Raw genomic sequence first — 15,119 nt, forward strand, 5'->3', positions numbered from 1 at the left:
CTGTAACTGTAATCTACTGTACAGCAAATAGTCCAACATTGTATATCGACATGCAGTACAATTGATTTTACCTTGACACATTTGCTACTGCTATGAATGCAACATGAATATGTTAGATTTGACTCTATTGTCTCCAAAATGAAAATGCATTTTACATCAAACTTACTGTAGTATCTTGTTTGATACAGCGTATAATGGACCTGGAATCAAGTGAACCATCACATATTTTCATATACATGGATGAGGCTGGCTTCAACTTGGCCAAAGGAAGAAGACGTGGGCGTAATCTGATTGGACAGAGAGCTACTGTTGACGTGCCAGGCCAGCGGGGTGGGAACATCACTATTTGTGCGGCTATTTCGGACAATGGGGTCCACACTCATATTCCTCTTGTGGGGCCATACAACACCCAACATCTGCTGACCTTCTTGAACACCCTCTACAGGGATCTCATTCCTGAAGAGGAGATTGGTCAAGAAAATGTACCACAGTATGTGATCATTTGTGATAATGTGAGTTTCCATCACTCCAACCTAATCAGACAATGGTTTGCCAACCACCCCAGGATGAAATTCCTACCTCCATATTCCCCATTCCTCAACCCAATTGAGGAGTTCTTCTCAGCTCGGAGGTGGAAGGTATAGGAGTGTAACCCACATACACAAATGACACTGCTTGCTGCCATGGAAGCTGCGTGTGGGGATATAACAGCAGATGCCTGCAGAGGCTGGATAAGACATTCTAGGAGGTTCGTTCCACACTGCATTGCAAAGGAAGATATCCGTTGTGATGTGGATGAGAACATGTGGCCCAATATACAGGATCAGCAGCAATTGTAGAGAGCATTTAGAGTTTCAGTATGTATATATTGTTTTCGATGTTGTAATTTTTTTTCCTTCATTTCATATGTTATGCATAAAGTATTGAAATGCATTTTTTTTTTTGCTAGACTCCAAGTGCAGTGCATGGTATGTCACCATATACCTGTGCAATCAATACAATATTCTTCTTGAATCAATCTCCCGCAATCGGTGTTTTTGTATTTTTATGTTTCCTGCCCTTGTCATTCAGATGTTTTGTGCACCAGAAAATGTTTAGATTGTGCCAATTTTATACTGATAACATGACTTTACATTTTGGCTGTCATGTCCGTGGACAATGATTCATGGACTTGGCATTTTGATGGCAGTGACATATTCAGCGATGTAAATACTTGCTTTTGAGGCATGGATTAAGGATTTTGAAGAGGTTACCTGCTTTTGCTGGTCATCCATGATGTTTTGCCATTTGCACTAAGTGTTTTGAGAAATGCACTCGCTGTTATGCAAATGTTAAGTCTGTTGTGAGAAATGCACCAAAGCAACTGAGAAAAACTGTACTAACCATTATTCCTCTTGTGATACCAGTGTTTCTTTACTGATTTTAAACTGTATGCTGGTATCTGGGCCTTGGAATGAAAAATTGTCCATTCAGGGTTTTGTTACTACCTTATACTCAAAGCTAACAACATAGGCCTCAGTAACTGTGAGCTAAATTTGGAAAGATGAATGGAAATTCAGTAGGGGTGGGGGGAAAATCAATTCATTTACAAATCGAGGTTTGGAAGTATGTCGGTTATGGGATTGCCAGGCTGATTAAAAATTTTTTTTTTTTTTTTTTTTTTTTTTTATATAATGGGAAAAAAAAAATGCTAACATTTCATTTAACAAAATGTAACCGTGTGCAACCACGCATAAACTATATTATGTGATTAATTACTACAAACATTTAAATATGTGTCATTTCATGTGTCATACAGTGTCATGTTACAGTAACATCACATCATATAACTGAAGAACAGTGCTTATGTCATACAAAATTTAGTCATGCATGAAAGTCATACTGGGGCTAACATGGTCGAGCTACTTTGTAATGTCACTAAGCAATGATGGATTGAAGAGAAAGAGCCAGTGTTAGTCACCGAACACACAATGAATATGCTTACTACAGCACAGGTGGCTGGCTTTCCTCATGTTAACGGTTATGCACACATATTAAAATCGGCAGCTCAGCTTGCACTCAAACTATCAGCTGTAGCACAGCTTTTAGTAAGCATAAGATGCATCACTGGCTTTTTCCACACAAGCACGTAAGGCCATCAAGCTTTGCAACAAAAGCAGAAAGTTTGGGATTTTTGACAGCACTGGCTGATTACCGATGTGTACCTGGTGGAACAGTACACATGATATGGCAATGACAGTGTGACATATCTTAATTCTATAAATTTCTATTGTAATGGATACAGTTATGAAGTTTACTTGTTGACACAAAAGGCATATTTTTCGCACTTTATTTCAATATCAACATAGTGATCTCTTAGGTCAACATATGACTCTGCTACTAGACTAAAGGACAGTGGTGTTCCTGATTAGAAAAGGAGTGATCTTATCCAGGATTTGGACGTCTTTATAACTTTAGTAATATTTCATGTAAAACAAATACAACTTAAAATATCACAAATATAATTTTTACAATTTTTTCCTCAATGCTATCCCTTTCTACCTTGTATATTAGTCTTATCTTATGCTTAGAAATTTCACATAACCTGCACACTATGGGCTGGAATTTTGGTTAATGCACTGTTGATCCTAACAAGCCCTTTGTATTCAGTGTATGGTTTAAAGTCAAAGGCGATTAAAAGGTTTAATGAGGTTATTAAACTTACATTGCACATTTTCATTGAAACAGTTTACATAGACCTATATTTTGCTCAACGTAGGATTTCCTAAATCCCAAATCAATTCCAAATAATGCATGTGACATTTTGTCAGAATAGTGATGGGATGTGTGTTTGAAGGGGGAACATAGTGATTTCTTTTTAAAAAGTATGCTTAACAGTGAGAAGACAAACACACAGTAATGACTAAAATGCACAAGGGGAAAAAGTACTAGAATTTGGCAATACATAATTTGTAGAATGTTGTTCTAAAAATATACTGTATTTATTCTAAATAAAAACATAATAAATCATCTAATCCTACTTGCAATGCTTTTTACAGTTTGGTAAACATGAAACCAAAAGAAAAAGCAGTTCCTGTAAGTTTGTCAAGTTAAATGGTGAACTGTTTACTTGCCAAAACATTTACGATTTAAGAGGAAAAGCACTCAAATTGCCAAAAAACATGTTCAAACAAAACATTGTGGGAATAATGAAGACAATGTAGGACCATTGAATTAAAGCAGTAACCCTGAGTTTAAAAAGAAACAAATATCAGGATAACATAGTATGTTTGGGCAATACATTTGCTGCATAACCAAAAGAGCCAAAGGGGTAATTGTTCTCCACTTAACCTTCATACTCACATTCTGATTTGGAGAAGATGACCATGTTAGGGTGGGATTTACCTAAAATTTGACAAAATTTAGCAAGTACTTTACCGTTCGAATTTCCACCAGCCTCATAATCTCACTAGCATCCTTGAGAGATTGTCCCTCTATCTTCCTTAATAAAACTTGTGTTAAGTCCTGCAAGTAGCTGAGAAGTAGGTGGTAGCGCACCTCATGAAAACTCAGTCCCTGGAATTAAAAAGAGACACAGTTCAGCAATAACTTATGGTCTGTAGGCATCATACTGATTTCTTGTTACTTTCTCGTTTACGAAGTATAGGGACAATATTGTAATCATCCAAAAATTCAATGTTGAGATTTTGATGAATTTCGACGTTTTAGACCTCCCCGAGTCCGAAAATACCATTTTTGAAATTATGTCTGTGTCTGTGGGTGTGTATGTAAACACGATAACTTGAGTACGCTTTCACTTAGGTCAGCCAAATTTTGCATTCAAGTATTAGGTACAAAACATAGATTTCTATCAACTTTTGGGGTATTTCCGCTAACTGGAAATGGTACTTTACCTTTTATTCATGCAGCTGCAGAGTTCGATTTATTCAACTTTACTTTTATAATACTTGTTCAATATATTATTAATTTGATTTGGTTTGTTGTTGATGGTTCTTTAATGTACATAATATTCAAATACAATCATTGTCTTGCTGTTTACTCCTCAAATATCCATCCCCATTTCTGAGTATACGAGAAAGTCTAGGGGAGACCACTCCCAATTTTTTCCAGACAACTGTCCATGTTCACATTTTGCTGCATGTCTTTTTATTCTTTACTGCTGTATTCTATGGGTGTCAATGGGAAAAAAGAGACATATAAAAGGCTGAATGAATAGAAGATAAGGATATGCAACCAAATACTAAGTGTTATGCTAATTTAATATTGAAGATTCAATGAAAAGAGATGGAAACAAAAAGTGAAATTATTCTAAGGCTAAAGCATAAATGCACAAAACACACAGTAATAAAAGAGTACATTCTGTATTAATGTCTTATATTCATCATAAATTGTAATTGCTTGTGCAAACCGCACTACAGTCTTTTAAGGTGAACATTTTATGCTTGATAAAAACAGCAAAGTTTGAAACAAACAAAAAGATTTAAACGGACTGTTCCTATTGTAAGCACCACAAATTAGAAAACACTCATATGCACCCTAAACCAGTAAAACACTATATATGAACAGGAGTTTAAAAAGCACCTTTAGTTTGTTTCTTTTCTCTACACAAAAGAACAATGCAGATTCCGTTAGAATATCGGATTTAGTAAAAGCCTCAAAGATGAAAGAATGCCACAAACAAAAACATCAGGTATTATTTGTGAAAAAGAAACTAATTTTTGTTATTTCCAAATCATGTAGCTGAGGTTCAGGTTCTCTAATCCACCATACTCTTTCTTCATCTATTTCTAACTCACTGCAGGAATTATGGTCAATGTTGTCTCTCTCCTAGCACCTGATTTAGCCTTAGAGTCTTTTTATCCCGGTCATGAAGGGATAGCAGCTGACCAAATTGATTCACTGCATTGGATTTGTCCTTGTTTCCTTCCAGCACCTCAGCACTGGATTGCTAGAGTCCATTAGATATGCTCAGGCTATTACCAATATATTTCATATTTTGAGTGAGTTTATCTTCTCTTTTAGATCTGTAATGTTCCTTCTCTTCACTCAAATTTTTCTTTTGCACTATCTGTACACCTTTTAGCACATTTAAAAGCTGTCTTCTTATTATTTAAGCTCCTTAATAATCCAGGGCTTTTTCTTTTAAAAGATGAAAACTATTTTAAGGGCAAGATAGTGTCAGCACCAACGTTAATACAGTCTTTGATGCAGTGAGTGAGTTCCTTTACATTGTCCTCTGGTGAACTGCTGATCATTTTCCACTCTGTCATTTGGAAATGTTCATTGAGACATTTTGGCATCCAGAGTCCAATTTCCCTGGCACATCCTGGTGGCAACAGTTGCCATCTAATAAGGGACTTGTAAGTGGGAGTAAGTTGGATAAGACTGTGGCCAGATCTGTCCAGTGGTGACCCAGGTTTACATTTAAAGGAATTTTTAGCTTTTGAATAAAACAAGTCTAGCTTGTGCTCCATGAGTATAACATGACATATACTGATAAAAACGTATCATTGTTCCTTTCAAAGTTACATAGTTGAAATCACCACAAATTATAACTGTTGCATCCCAGTGATTCATCATTAGGGTGATGGTAACAGACTAAATCACTTCTGTTGTCGAGTCCCCATTTGCAGCAGGAGTAATACAGTGGTGTGAAAAACTATTTGCCCCCTTCCTGATTTCTTATTCTTTTGCATGTTTGTCACACAAAATGTTTCTGATCATCAAACACATTTAACCATTAGTCAAATATAACACAAGTAAACACAAAATGCAGTTTGTAAATGGTGGTTTTTATTATTTAGGGAGAAAAAAAAAATCCAAACCTACATGGCCCTGTGTGAAAAAGTAATTGCCCCCTGAAACTAATAACTGGTTGGGCCACCCTTAGCAGCAATAACTGCAATCAAGCGTTTGCGATAACTTGCAATGAGTCTTTTACAGCGCTCTGGAGGAATTTTGGCCCACTCATCCTTGAAAAATTGTTGTAATTCAGCTTTATTTGAGGGTTTTCTAGTATGTACCGCCTTTTTAAGGTCATGCCATAGCATCTCAATTGGATTCAGGTCAGGACTTTGACTAGGCCACTCCAAAGTCTTCATTTTGTTTTTCTTCAGCCATTCAGAGGTGGATTTGCTGGTGTGTTTTGGGTCATTGTCCTGTTGCAGCACCCAAGATCGCTTCAGCTTGAGTTGACGAACAGATGGCCGGACATTCTCCTTCAGGATTTTTTGGTAGACAGTAGAATTCATGGTTCCATCTATCACAGCAAGCCTTCCAGGTCCTGAAGCAGCAAAACAACCCCAGACCATCACACTACCACCACCATATTTTACTGTTGGTATGATGTTCTTTTTCTGAAATGCTGTGTTCCTTTTACGCCAGATGTAACGGGACATTTGCCTTCCAAAAAGTTCAACTTTTGACTCATCAGTCCACAAGGTATTTTCCCAAAAGTCTTGGCAATCATTGAGCTGTTTCTTAGCAAAATTGAGACGAGCCCTAATGTTCTTTTTGCTTAACAGTGGTTTGCGTCTTGGAAATCTGCCATGCAGGCCGTTTTTGCCCAGTCTCTTTCTTATGGTGGAGTCGTGAACACTGACCTTAATTGAGGCAAGTGAGGCCTGCAGTTCTTTAGACGTTGTCCTGGGGTCTTTTGTGACCTCTCGGATGAGTCGTCTCTGCGCTCTTGGGGTAATTTTGGTCGGCCGGCCACTCCTGGGAAGGTTCACCACTGTTCCATGTTTTTGCCATTTGTGGATAATGGCTCTCACTGTGGTTCGCTGGAGTCCCAAAGCTTTAGAAATGGCTTTATAACCTTTACCAGACTGATAGATCTCAATTACTTCTGTTCTCATTTGTTCCTGAATTTCTTTGGATCTTGGCATGATGTCTAGCTTTTGAGGTGCTTTTGGTCTACTTCTCTGTGTCAGGCAGCTCGTATTTAAGTGATTTCTTGATTGAAACAGGTGTGGCAGTAATCAGGCCTGGGGGTGGCTACGGAAATTGAACTCAGGTGTGATACACCACAGTTAGGTTATTTTTTAACAAGGGGGCAATTACTTTTTCACACAGGGCCATGTAGGTTTGGATTTTTTTTCTCCCTAAATAATAAACACCATCATTGAAAAACTGCATTTTGTGTTTACTTGTGTTATATTTGACTAATGGTTAAATGTGTTTGATGATCAGAAACATTTTGTGTGACAAACATGCAAAAGAATAAGAAATCAGGAAGGGGGCAAATAGTTTTTCACACCACTGTATAAACATTAATTAGGATAAGATAACTATTTCCAAAGCCAGATAAGTTTGGCTAGTTCCTATAGCCATATTTTATGTATTACACATTTTACTTTTAAGTGTAATTTGCTCTCTTTTATACTATCAAACCTTGCTATGAATGTCCAATCTCCTTTGTGCCTTTCTTCATTTCCACAATGGGTTTCTGTCTAATCTTATTAGATGAAATCCATTCATGATTAAAATAGTGCCAGGAACATCAGGTTTAAGCCAGCTTTCTGTAATATAGAAAATGCCAATGTACCTGAACATGGCATGACATGCCCCGAGAGTGAACAGTTCATTCATTTTATTTGAAAGCAACTGATTCCCATTATGGTGGATGGTGGGCTAGTTCTGAATCCGTTCTGCCTTGCTTTTATTCTTGCACAGGATCTTCACTCTCTCCGTCTTCAGACAAGGAGCTCCTCCATTATGGTTAAAGAGAACTGCTTAGGCACTAGGAGTTACAGTGGTAGCAGACTAATAAGGGAATGCTTAAAATATCCAGTTTCTAGTTTCTTAGTTTCTCTTACATTTTTAGGTGTTGCAGGCATAAGGCAGCCTTCTGATATTCTTTGATTTTCCTGTGTCTTCTCCCAAATTTGCAGTTTGTCTGAAAGGCAGACAGGATGAGCCGGTGCACCCATTTGTGATGACAGCAGCAGATCATTTGTAAATTTAGAATTCACTTTATACAATTTTTAGTCGCTAATTTCAATGACAAGCCAGATGCCATATCACATCTAATCTTAAAGTTAATAAAAACTTTAAAAATAAAAATAGTAACAAATAAAATAAGTTAAATATCAGAGAGAATATGGAGCTTGTGTAAAAGGCTGCTGCCTGCACAGCACTCAAAAGTAAGGAATTACTAAAATTGTCAATGACTACCTTAATTGGTAACTTAACTAGTAAGTACTAGTTTGATTGGTCAAACGAAAGATTGAAGATATAAAGCAGCTGTGTATGCTCCCTGTGTGATGTTTAAATGCTTTATGTAAAGCAAAGACCACAGATCAATGCAAATAAATGCCCATATACAACAAACAAAGAAACTGAAACTGCTGTTCCGAGATTTCAATTTATCTGCAAAGCATATTACAAAACATGACCTGTACCTTAGCAGTCTGGAAGGCTTTATTCTGAACAAGCCTTATCAAATGCTGAATGTGACTAGTAACTGCAGCAACCTGGAAAACAGAAATGAAGAGAGACTTGTTATTTAACAACCACATCATAGTAATCATTACGTAAACTGTCAAATTTTGCATTGGAATTCTGTAATTTTAATCCAGGCATAAGAAATAAGCACTCTTTTACCTGTTCTGTCATATTGGTAAGCAACTTCACAGCTTCTGGAAGATCTTGCTCCACCAGTGTCTGCATAAATAACAAGAAAAAAAAGTTAATACAAAAAGAAAAAAAAACTTAAAAAGTGTACCCCTTACCTACTTACATTTCATGAAGCAATCTTTCTTAATAATATGCAGTGATGCAGCATCTCATTATGAGGCTGAAACTATGAAGCTTCTTATGCAGTTCTACATTAACAGGAACAGAAAATGATTTAAAAAGTTTGTGTAATTAAATAATCTCAAAGGAATTCAGAAGCAAACAGAGCATGTTGCCACATCTGCTATACACGATGGGTTTAACTGGCATTTCAGAGGGTTAAACTGCATTGGGTCCCTTTCATTATTATCACTGGGACAAGGGCAACCGTTCTTTTAAACTACCAATAAAAATCAAAAGTGGCTAAATATTATTTAAAGACATTTAGTGTCCATTACATATCATAGTTTGCCCTGTATTGTGCATGTGAGAATGCACCAGGATTTGCAATGAATGTGACAAGTACAATTCTCCATACCAAAACATCCTCCGAGAGCAACTTCTCCCAAACTTCCAAGAAGAGTTTGGTGATGAACAATTCCTTTTCCAGCATGACAGAGCACCGTTCCATAAGGCAAAAGTGATAATTAAGTGGCTCGGGGAACAAATCATCGAAATTTTGGGTCCATGGCCAGGAAACACCCCAGACTTTAATCCCATTGTGGTCAATCCTGAAGAGACGGGTGGACAAACAAAAACCTACAAATTCTAAAACTCCAAGCACTGATTATGCAAGAATGGGCTGCCATCAGCCAGGATTTGGCCCAGAAATTGATTGACAGCATGCCATGGCAAACTGCAGAGGTCTTGGTCTGTATGACCATCAGCATCAAGTGACTCCGTTTGAACCCTAACTACAAAGAGGACTATTTCATTTATGTTAGGTAGAATGCCCAGAGGGGACTGGGCGGTCTCGTGGCCTGGAAGCCATACAGATTTTATTTTTTTCTCCAGCCTTCTGGAGTTATTTTTTGTTTTTTCTGTCCACCCTGGCCATCGGACCTTACTCCTTTTCTATGTTAACTAATGTTATCTTATTTTAATTTCTTACTTTGTCTTTTATTTTTCTTTTCTTCATTATGTAAAGCACTTTGAGCTACTTTTTGTATGAAAATGTGCTATATAAATAAATGTTGTTGTTGTTGTTGAAACATAAGGGCCAACAATGCAAATATTGACACTGTACAAAAGTCTGAGAGCACTGTTGCGTCATCACGCTCACAGGTTATGCGTGAGCATGCACACGTGTTTTTTCTGTATCTGATACTCGGAAAACGCTGTAATGCATGTACCCGCATTTATTCAATTGTTTGTTGACTTTGTGTGCGTCTGTTCGATAAACCACACATAAATATTTGTCTGCAAATAAACATTTAGTTCTACAAAGCCATTGCAACTACAGTAATCCCTCCTCGATCGCGGGGGTTACGTTCCAGAACCCCCCGCGAAAGGTAAAAATCCGCGAAGTAGAAACCATATGTTTATATGGTTATTTTTATATTGTCATGCTTGGGTCACAGATTTGCACAGAAACACAGGAGGTTGTAGAGAGACAGGAACTTTATTCAAACACTGCAAACAAACATTTGTCTCTTTTTCAAAAGTTTAAACTGTGCTCCATGACAAGACAGAGATGACAGTTCCGTCTCACAATTAAAAGAATGCAAACATATCTTCCTCTTCAAAGGAGTGTGCATCAGGAGCAGAGAATGTCAGAGAGAGAGAGAGAAAAAAGCAGACAATCAAAAATCAATAGGGCTGTTTGGCTTTTAAGTATGCGAAGCACAGCCGGACAAAGCAACTGCAAGAAAGAGAGCAATGTGAAGGTAGTCTTTCAGCATTTTTTTGAGGAGCGTCCATATCCTCTAGGCCAGTGTGCGAACAGCCCCTATGCTCACACCCTCTCCGTCAGGAGCAGACAATGTCAGAGAGAGTGAGTGAGACAGAGAAAAACAAACAATCAAAAATCAATACGTGCCGTTCAAGCTTTTTAGTATGCGAAGCACCGTGCGGGAAGCATGTCGCTTGACAAAGCAGCTGCACAGAAGGGAGCAATGTGAAGATAATCTTTCAGCATTTTTAGACGAGCGTCCGTATCGTCTAGGGGTGCGAACAGCCCCCCTGCTCACACTCCCTCCGTCAGGAGCAGAGAATGTCAGAGCAAGAGAGTGAAAGAGAGAAAGTAAACAATCAAAAATCAATACGTGCTGTTTGATCTTTTAAGTATGCGAAGCACCATGCGGGAAGCATATCGCTTTACAAAGCAGCCACATGTAAGCCCAGCAAGGATGGCAGCAATGTGAAGGTAATCTTTCAGTGTTTTTTGAGGAGCAGCCGTATCCTCTAGGGGTGCGAACAGCCCCCATGCTCACAATATATTTGAGGAGTTTTATTTAATACGTAATACGCGCTCTGGTTGAGTAGCTTCTCAGCCATCTGCCAATAGCATCCCTTGTATGAAATCAACTGGGCAAACCAACTGAGGAAGCATGTACCAGAAATGAAAAGACCCATTGCCCGCAGAAATCCGCGAACCAGCAAAAAATCCGCGATATATATTTAAATATGCTTACATATAAAATCCGCGATAGAGTGAAGCCGCGAAAGGCGAAGCACGATATAGCGAGGGATTACTGTATTCCTTCCTTTGCAACATTCAGCAGTTAGCTGAGATCTTTCTACCTTAATTCTGGTCTGCCTCATCCTTCTTATCGAGGATTAGGATTTGGTGCCACAGACACACATCAGTTTGACGCACGCACTGTTTAACAGACACTTTACATAAACTTAATGTAACTGTCAATAAAAGCCTCCGAAACATATGAAATGCTTGTAATTATACTTCAGTATACCACAGAAACATCTGACAAAAAGACCTAAAAACACTTATGCAGTAAATTTTGTGAAAACCAATACTTCTGTCATTCTCAAAACTTTTGGCCATGACTGTATATATAAGGGACACTAGTTTTGTTTTTTTATTTTTATTTTTTTACTAATTATACGGCTATTATGTAAGTGTGTGTTGATTTTTTTGTATGTTATTTATTCATTAATATTATCTAATTATAATTTGTATTTCTTTTCCTATAACTATTTCTTTAACATCTTCTAAAGAACTCTGAGCTACACCTTGTGTATGAAGATGTGGTATAGAAATAAAAGTTCTTATTGTATTATTTGGCCATGAGTCAGATGACAAAGTTAAGTGGCTACTTGTACTGTCCTTTTTAAATTCATGTCCTGGTACCACTATAAAGAAGAAAAAAAACCCACTTGTCTCAGCTTAGCTATACCTTACACTAAGAATTTACAGTGAGTGATTTACCTCAGGAATCTCTTCCTTATTTTAAATGACAATGACTTTTATTTTTACTGTATTAACAATATGCTTCCTACTTGGGTCCTCCGATTGAAAAGTTTAAGAAACCTTGTTTTACAGATGCCATTATATACTGTAATTCAACCAGTGCACTGAAGTAGATATTAATATTATAATATTATAATTTGTGAATTTCCCCTTGGGATTAATAAAGTAGGGCGGCACGGTGGCGCAGTGGGTAGCGCTGCTGCCTCGCAGTTGGGAGATCTGGGGACCTGGGTTCGATTCCCGGGTCCTCCCTGCGTGGAGTTTGCATGTTCTCCCTGTGTCTGCGTGGGTTTCCTCCGGGCGCTCCGGTTTCCTCCCACAGTCCAAAGACCTGCAGGTTAGGTGGATTGGCGCTTCTAAATTGGCCCTAGTGTGTGGGTGTGTTTGTGTGTGTCCTGCAGTGGGTTGGCACCCTGCCCAGGATTGTTTCCTGTCTTGTGCCCTGTGTTGGCTGGGATTGGCTCCAGCAGACCCCCGTGACCCTGTGTTCCGATTCAGCGGGTTGGAAAATGGATGGATGGATTAATAAAGTATCTATCTATCTAATATGTTTTCTCTATCCAGTGAAGTATGTCCGAGAGTGATCCTAGGTTGCCAGTGACTTGTTTATTTGTGCGGGCAAATCTAAACTGCGATTTTTGTTTTGTTTTTTTTCTCGAGTCTCCCGTATTAAAATTATTGCCCAATGCGATTTAACAATTTAGAGAGCCTATTCAGTATCGCAGTTCGACTCTTTCTGTAGGTGCTAGGGTCTGAATAGTTTGCCTAAGGATTTAGCGTACTCTCTGTTTGGGCCGGCCAAATCTGATCTGCAGTTTCAAACAGGAGTGTCTCCCAAACATTAAACAACAAGAGTCGCCTAACACGATTTAAACTGAAATACTGAATAACGGCGCAGTTAGTCCCATTCCGTGCGGCTGATACAAGAAAACTCCGAGAATAAGAAAACTTTGGCGAACGATTAAAAATCTGACAATCAGCCTCGTCGTCTATTACTAATGGATGTCAAGTCCATCTCTACAAAAGTACACCCAGTGCAGGTCAACCTCAGGATTCTGATTAGTTTTACTTCTATTACTTTAGCAAGCGAACACGCTAACGTGTTTGATGTCAAGTAGACCCTGCCAAATATTCCTCTGGGGCCACACTGTGGTAGTGAAATACACTCGCACTCCCAACGAAGCCTTATTACTAATTATAACATAAATTTATAAACAATAAGTAATAAAAGACTAGACTGAAGCATCCGTGTTAAATTACACACACGATTCCAACCATTAGCTTCAGGGGTAACAGTGTGGACTTATTTACAGCATAAACATTTCATAACAAATATATACACTTTAAATAAGAATGTCCGACTGCGGATAAAAAATACAATTGATGCTACAAATACATAATTAGTAAGTTCTTCTAAACTGTTCGCTAATAAAACTCACGTGGTCAATGTTGGTAGTCGCCATTTTGATGTCTCCAAGACGGTGGCCGCTGTAGGACAATTTAACTAGTGAGAATGGGGCATAGGAGGGGTATGCTGTAGTTACGTTATATCTTTATGAATGGCATTGTAACCGTCAGAAATATTCGTATATTGTTATATGCTTATATATATTTGAGCTGTACCTTAGAATGGTGAACACTATTATGATTTGGTCATTCGTTTACTCTCTAATATTGATATATTTCTTAGTTCCGCTTGGTGCCAGTATTGAGCTTTGGAAAAAGATGTTATGCAATCGGTTGTAAAAAAGCAGGCATGTCTTTTAAGAATGGCACGGTGACTGGCGCCGCAGGAGAGTAGGTTTGAATCGCGCCCTTGTATTTCTGTGTTCTTTATTGTTCTCTGTGTATGTGTGTTTGTGTGTATTTCCCTCCGCTATTCCAGCTTTATTTTCGGATCCCAGAAAGAGTGCATGCTAAGTTAAATGGCCACTCTACACTGACCCTTGTTTTAAGTCGTCGTTGAATGTGATAGACTGTGACTCCGTCCAAAGATTTTTTCCAGCCTTATGATGCTTCTAAATGGGTGGAATACACCCAAATTAAACTAAGATAACGTCCTACAGGTATAAAAATAGAAATGTACTGTTTCCTCTCTGCTATGGGTGTTCTCTGATGTTTTTCATGGTACGTAAAGTATGATAATTAACTATTTCTAAAATATTTTATTAATTAAGTTAGACGTCGTTGGATACATTAATATAAATGACTTGTGGAAGGACACATCAGTATTTAAATAAAAGTTTTCTTTAATTTTGGTGCAGTTAACCTCTGTATAGATATTCCAGAATCCGCCAATCCCTCACTGGACGGCGAGAGAAGCCCGCGAATTAAACAGTTATCATCCAATCAACTTATACATAGCTCGAGCGTCAAGGGAGCATACTAAAGATTGATGTGCGCCTTATCCAATAACAGATGTAACCCTGTGACTGACATTATAGTTAGCCATTGCCACTGTGAATATTATTATCAAGGGTGGACCACTGTTGTTTGAGTGATTTAAAGAGTGGACAAATAGAATTATCTGAACTGCATCCGGGGTGTAACCATCGTCGTGTAAGTAGCCAATGCAGAGTTGAGTTACGGCTGCAGTTGCGTGAAGTCCCGCCCCACGTTTCCATTTCGATTGAAGAGACGCGGCTCACGAGCAGGGAATTATTAAACTATATACATTTAAGTGCGGTGTTAGACGCGTTAATTTAGTATTTTTGTAATATAGACACATTTTTAAACAGTCGATGTTACGCAAATACCATTCATAACCAGTTTTGTAAACAGGCGCAGTTATTTAGCCTTAACCACGGCCTGTGCAAATTTAAGGCAAATCAAAGCCTAAAATCACGCGCAGTTGAGTTTAGAGACCTCCGGCAAAATAGCGGGCTTTAGGTCCAGAGATATGGCGGAGTATGGTAACGGCCTCGCCGAGGAGAGTTTGCTGGATTCTGATCCAGGGCACCCTGAACTGGAAGATCCAGGAGCTGTCGACGAGGAGCCAGGTTTGGAAGAAGGAGAGACTACCATCGAAGACCCGGTAAACTATGCCTTTGTGAATGCTATTCATGATTAAATT

The 15,119-nt window shown here is 38.4% G+C and overlaps 2 protein-coding genes across 3 annotated transcripts in view; one reads left to right on the plus strand and one right to left on the minus strand.

Moving 5' to 3' along the window:
- ngdn (neuroguidin, EIF4E binding protein) overlaps nt 1-13,892 on the minus strand; it is a 35,762-nt gene extending 21,870 nt beyond the window's left edge. Inside the window, exons 1-4 of the mRNA XM_028793678.2 lie at nt 13,486-13,892; nt 8,605-8,664; nt 8,403-8,474; nt 3,418-3,555 (exon numbers count right to left, since the gene is read on the minus strand). Of these exons, the coding sequence (XP_028649511.1) occupies nt 3,418-3,555; nt 8,403-8,474; nt 8,605-8,664; nt 13,486-13,509 (294 nt within the window). The 5' untranslated portion in view covers nt 13,510-13,892. The remainder of the gene's footprint in view (nt 1-3,417; nt 3,556-8,402; nt 8,475-8,604; nt 8,665-13,485) is intronic.
- A 327-nt stretch (nt 13,893-14,219) lies between these two features.
- The window catches only part of pabpn1 (poly(A) binding protein, nuclear 1), a 37,655-nt gene continuing 36,755 nt past the window's right edge, over nt 14,220-15,119 (plus strand). For both annotated transcript variants that reach the window (XM_028793679.2, XM_028793680.2), the window contains exon 1: nt 14,220-15,080. In XM_028793679.2, coding sequence (XP_028649512.1) covers nt 14,946-15,080 — 135 coding nt within the window. In that variant the 5' untranslated portion in view covers nt 14,220-14,945. The remainder of the gene's footprint in view (nt 15,081-15,119) is intronic.

The sequence above is a fragment of the Erpetoichthys calabaricus genome, chromosome 2 (genome assembly GCF_900747795.2).
Source record: "Erpetoichthys calabaricus chromosome 2, fErpCal1.3, whole genome shotgun sequence".
NCBI classification, from domain to species: domain Eukaryota; kingdom Metazoa; phylum Chordata; class Cladistia; order Polypteriformes; family Polypteridae; genus Erpetoichthys; species Erpetoichthys calabaricus.